Source organism: Cyprinodon variegatus, unplaced genomic scaffold, assembly GCF_000732505.1.
Source record: "Cyprinodon variegatus isolate N-32 unplaced genomic scaffold, C_variegatus-1.0 Scaffold183, whole genome shotgun sequence".
In the NCBI taxonomy this organism is placed as follows: domain Eukaryota; kingdom Metazoa; phylum Chordata; class Actinopteri; order Cyprinodontiformes; family Cyprinodontidae; genus Cyprinodon; species Cyprinodon variegatus.
The window spans coordinates 573496-577984 of record NW_015150636.1 but is presented as its reverse complement, the minus strand read 5'-3'; the positions used below and the strand labels follow the sequence as shown (position 1 = coordinate 577984).

Genomic DNA, 4489 nt, shown 5'->3' with positions numbered 1-4489 from the left:
CACTTAATATTCTAAGCAATCTGATGGCATTTTAGTGAAAGGATTTTTATCAAAAACATAATTAATGTGCACAAATAAGGAATAGTTGTATTAACCATACATGGAACCTATGGGCCCCCCAAGAACTTGGGGCCCTAAGCAACTGCCTAGTATTGCCTGATGATAAATCTCCCCCCCGTCCAGAAAATAGGAAACATTAGCCATCACTTACTCTTTTAAATAAAAACAGGCAAAGAAGGTGAAGCGAAAGAAGCCATTTAGTAGATTTTATCTCGCTGTCTTCAATCAAACCGTTACTCTGTCACTCTGATCCGATGGTTGCAGAAGCGTCCCCTCCTGCCTTCGTTCCATTTATAAATATTTATTGGCTTTTCAGTGAAAAACCACTTAATGGAAAGATGGCGATGGTTAAAGGGTTCATAAAAATGCTTTCTGCCTAACCAGGGGTGTTGTTTTAGAGATAATTAAGCTTTGGCCAATCTTGAACTAAACTGTTCTGGATTTATCTAAAAAAAAAAATCCAGAACTATTTGTATAAATAAAGGTAATAGATGATGGCATCGTTCTGAGGGTTCACTTACTCTGAATGTTGGATGCGTTTGACCCTTCGTGCTTTTAGCTGTCCAGGATCAGACCTTCATGGCTGCTGAAGCCAGTTTTAGAGCTGTGGTTTTAGGTCAGAGATGCAACGATAAGGGCAAAGCTTCTCACCATGTCTGACAGATCTTTGTGTAATTCACTATCAGGGCGCTGTTGAGTCCTAATTAACCATCTTTGCTTTCAAACAAGATAGTAATCCAGCCGTAATTAGGGATCCAGTGTCACACACGTCGCAGCAATCCGCTTTACAGCGAAGAAGACGAGTAAGAAGGGAAAGCTGCCATGAGGTAAACAAACGGACAAGGCCACAGGAGGAAAGAGGCGGTAAGTGAAAGGTGGAAACTGTGGAGTGATGAGGACAGTGGGTGGGTGGACAGACAGGACACAAACACACACTAGAGACAGAGTGATGTTTATTACAGAAATGAGAGGCTCAGGAGAGGATGATGGTACATGCTTCAGTTTTTATTCATCAGTAGCTGTAGAGCGGTGGAGTGGATGGGGTAAAGCAGCAGGAGGTGGAGGAGGCTGATGACTCTTCCACTGTGGAGGCCGGACAGTGGACAGAAAGGCACAGGAAGTTAGGAGCTAAAGAAACAATGAATGAGGCCATAGCATCCAACTTTACAACTGAAGGAGCGCGCCCCACGCACACGGTGGAAAGGTGTGATGGCTGCAACACGGTGCAGCAGTCTGGCTGCAGAGGCTCACTGGATATTATGTCATTTCACACAATGCATTTTGCCCCTATTATATTTTTTTATTTTTTAGCTTAGCTTTTGTTATTTTTAACATGATATAAGGAAGGAAACCAACACACTGCAAACTCCTGCATCCTCATCATCCGCACCAAGGTTCATCATACTCACCACATTCGCTTCCTGGGTGGAAGACAATGTTCTTTGTTGACAGCGGTCACCCCCAGTGCCAGCTGCATTACAGTTATGTATTTCTGGTAATTCACCATGGTACTATCCGCCGCTACTAAAAATCCAACCCAAAGAAAAGCGCAGGTGATCATATATTTCTCTATTCCTCCTTGGCGTCCGCCTCCGCTGCGTCTTCCGCGCTCAGCATCACATCGCCATTTCCAGCGCTGAAGGACTGACGGTGGAAACGGTCCGGGAGGAGCTGAGCAGGAGGTGCCGTACCGCTGCGACCCATGTCTGCAAACACACGCTGACTGAGCGGGCTTAGCTCTCCCACCTCCGCTCCATCCGACCGCTGCTCTATCAGCTGCTGTTCAGGTGCGATTCTTAGATATATGAATGTATAAAAAATAAAGCAGACGGTGAGGATTTGGACATTATCTCCTTCCTCCTGCCTCCTCCCTCCCTCCAAGCCAAGGTTAGAAACACTCTCTTAAAAACGCTGCAGCGTCCAGGCAGCCGCGCGCGCGCGTCTTTGAGAGTGCGTGTGCGCTCGTGCGATGGACAGAGAGAGAGAGGGGCGCGCACGCGTGTGTGAGGGGTTGTGTGTGCGCGCGCGTGTGTACAGTGAAGTCAGAAGGGAGGAGGAGCGAGGCGGGGGACGGAGGGAGGGAGGGAGGGTGTTGGTAAAGGTTCAGAGATGCTCTGTTCTACTATCCGTCCAGGAAGTTTGCCTAAATAAATGACAGCACCTCTCTGCTCTGGAGAAAGTCCTGCTGTTATGCAATAGTTCCCGGAAGCAGGAGAGGCTGTGACAGGGGCGGATCTATAAACACTTAGTCCCCTCTCTCTGTGGTGGAGCTGAAGGGTCACTGGAAAAAAAAAAAAAATGATTGTCATCTAGTAGGAGGTGTTTTTGGTTGTTAAAGGAGAAGGTCCGATTATATTCAGCGTTCAAACTTCTGAAGGGGCTTTGAAGTCTGACTTAAAAAGGAGCTATATAAGTACAGGACATTTAGCATTTTGAAAGTATTTTAAATATGAAATTATTCAGTGTATTCTTATTATCAGTTCGTATGAAATCGTACGAAAAGTTATGCACAGTAATTTCGTACATTTTTAACGTTTTTTTCGTCGTATTTTTATGTCTTGCCTCGAGACAAGATATCCTTGCGCATGTGCATCTTACGCACCATTCAATAACATAGAATTTAACATACAATTAACCCTGACCCTAAGTTACAAAACAGCAAGCAACCTAGTTAGAGACATGAAGAAGTAATTATTGCACTTTTTTTCCCAGTTTTACGTCCGTCCGCTGATCTTCTTTTTCCGTCTGTCTGGCAGCGCATGCGCACTGATCTGTTTTCTCGAGGAAAAACGTCCAAAACGTGCGAAATACTGTGCATAACTTTTCGTACGATTTCATACGAACTGATAATGAGAATATGTTGAATTATTACATACTGTTCGATAAATAATAAGTGTTAATTTTCATGTGAATGTGCTTTACTGGAGGCATCCATGTTTGTCAAAGAACACTACTGCCACCTACTGGTTAGTGACGTCACGGTGCGGTATCGGCTGTTGATCAAGTCCCAGTGCTGTATCTGGTGTTTGTCACAACGCGCTATTATCCAAGTCATCTTGAAAACATTCTTCTTCCAAATGTTGGCTACATATTACGTGTTTTTTCTCTGGCCAGAAGTTCGATGGTAAATCCTGGCAATTCAATGAAAAATCCGTCCGTGGAGGATCATAAATCCATCCATCCATTTTCTGTCACGCTTATCCCTGCTGGGGTCATGAGGGGTGCTGGTGTCTGTCTCCAGCTGTCTGCCCTGGACATCGCAGGGCAACACAGAGACAAACAACCAGTTACTCTCACGCGTCTGCGATCACCTACGATTATGGCGAGGTGCAGCAGAGTGTCTATGGAAGGGGCGGGGCATATCTGCATTCACTGTGCAGATAGGTTGCCTCACTGTGCCCTGTGAGGCAACCTGGTTTCTGAGTATAAACCAGCCGTCAGACGCCCTCGCTACTCTCTTTGGTTCTATTTCTAATAAATGTTTCTAGAAACCTAACTGTTTGTCCTCCTCGAATACCGGATCCTATTCTCCTGAGCATGACGCATAGATCTTAACATGTAGACATACATTTTCATTTGAAAGCACTAAAACTGACGGGTTTTTGACAAAGATCCGGTTTCAACTTTGAATCAATTTAACTGGATGATGTGGTTAACTGTAAAGTGTCTTAAGGTGACATGATGTGAATTGGAGCTATAGAAATAAACTGAGTAGAATTGAATTGATTAGCAGAAGGAGGAAGCCTGCATCCATGAGATCTCAATCCTTGCTGGGTAGTAACATTATTTAGGTTCTTTTCTATTTCCCTAAAAAGAAACCTTCCTCGTCCCATTTTATTCAGCATGGAGGATAAAGGAAACAATCCTTTTCAAAATTTTTACCAGTGCTCCAAAAATGGAGGTGGAAACTGAAGGTTTGCTTTGTGCCCAAAATCTTTCCCAAATATGTTGATGCGCCCATTTGAGTTATGCAGTTAGGAAAAAACATAAAGAAATAATGCTTAATACTTTATATCTGGATAAATAGCTTTTGAGTTGAACAGTAATCTGTGTATAAACAGATTACTGTTAAAGTAGAGGGAACTAAAATCTTGAGCACTCGTTGATATGATATTGCTGCCTGAAGGAACATCAGACTTTTAACATTTAGCTATAAAAAATAACCTCACAGCTACATCCCATGCATAAAGCTGTTATGAAGCTGTAGAGCTCCTTCAGTGACAGACGGATCCATCGAAGGTGCACTAAGGAACACTATCATAGATCCTCCCTTCCAGAAGCTGTCATACTTTATATACAATTCAATTCAGTTTATTTCTACAGCGCCAATTTTGGGCAACTGACTTTCACATTTCATTTGCCCAGAAACTATTTTTACTTGCCCAGTATAATGTTTGATAAATATAGTTCCTAATATTCATTTTTGTAT

General features: G+C 43.3%; 2 protein-coding genes across 2 annotated transcripts in view; both read right to left on the bottom strand.

The window, feature by feature from the left end:
- LOC107087409 (tight junction protein ZO-1-like) overlaps positions 1–1957 on the bottom strand; it is a 131676-nt gene extending 129719 nt beyond the window's left edge. Inside the window, exon 1 of the mRNA XM_015378979.1 lies at positions 1470–1957. Coding sequence (XP_015234465.1) covers positions 1470–1621 — 152 coding nt within the window. The 5' untranslated portion in view covers positions 1622–1957. The remainder of the gene's footprint in view (positions 1–1469) is intronic.
- LOC107087408 overlaps positions 1630–4489 on the bottom strand; it is a 27507-nt gene continuing 24647 nt past the window's right edge. Inside the window, exon 3 of the mRNA XM_015378977.1 lies at positions 1630–1855. Within this exon, the coding sequence (XP_015234463.1) occupies positions 1630–1855 (226 nt within the window). The remainder of the gene's footprint in view (positions 1856–4489) is intronic.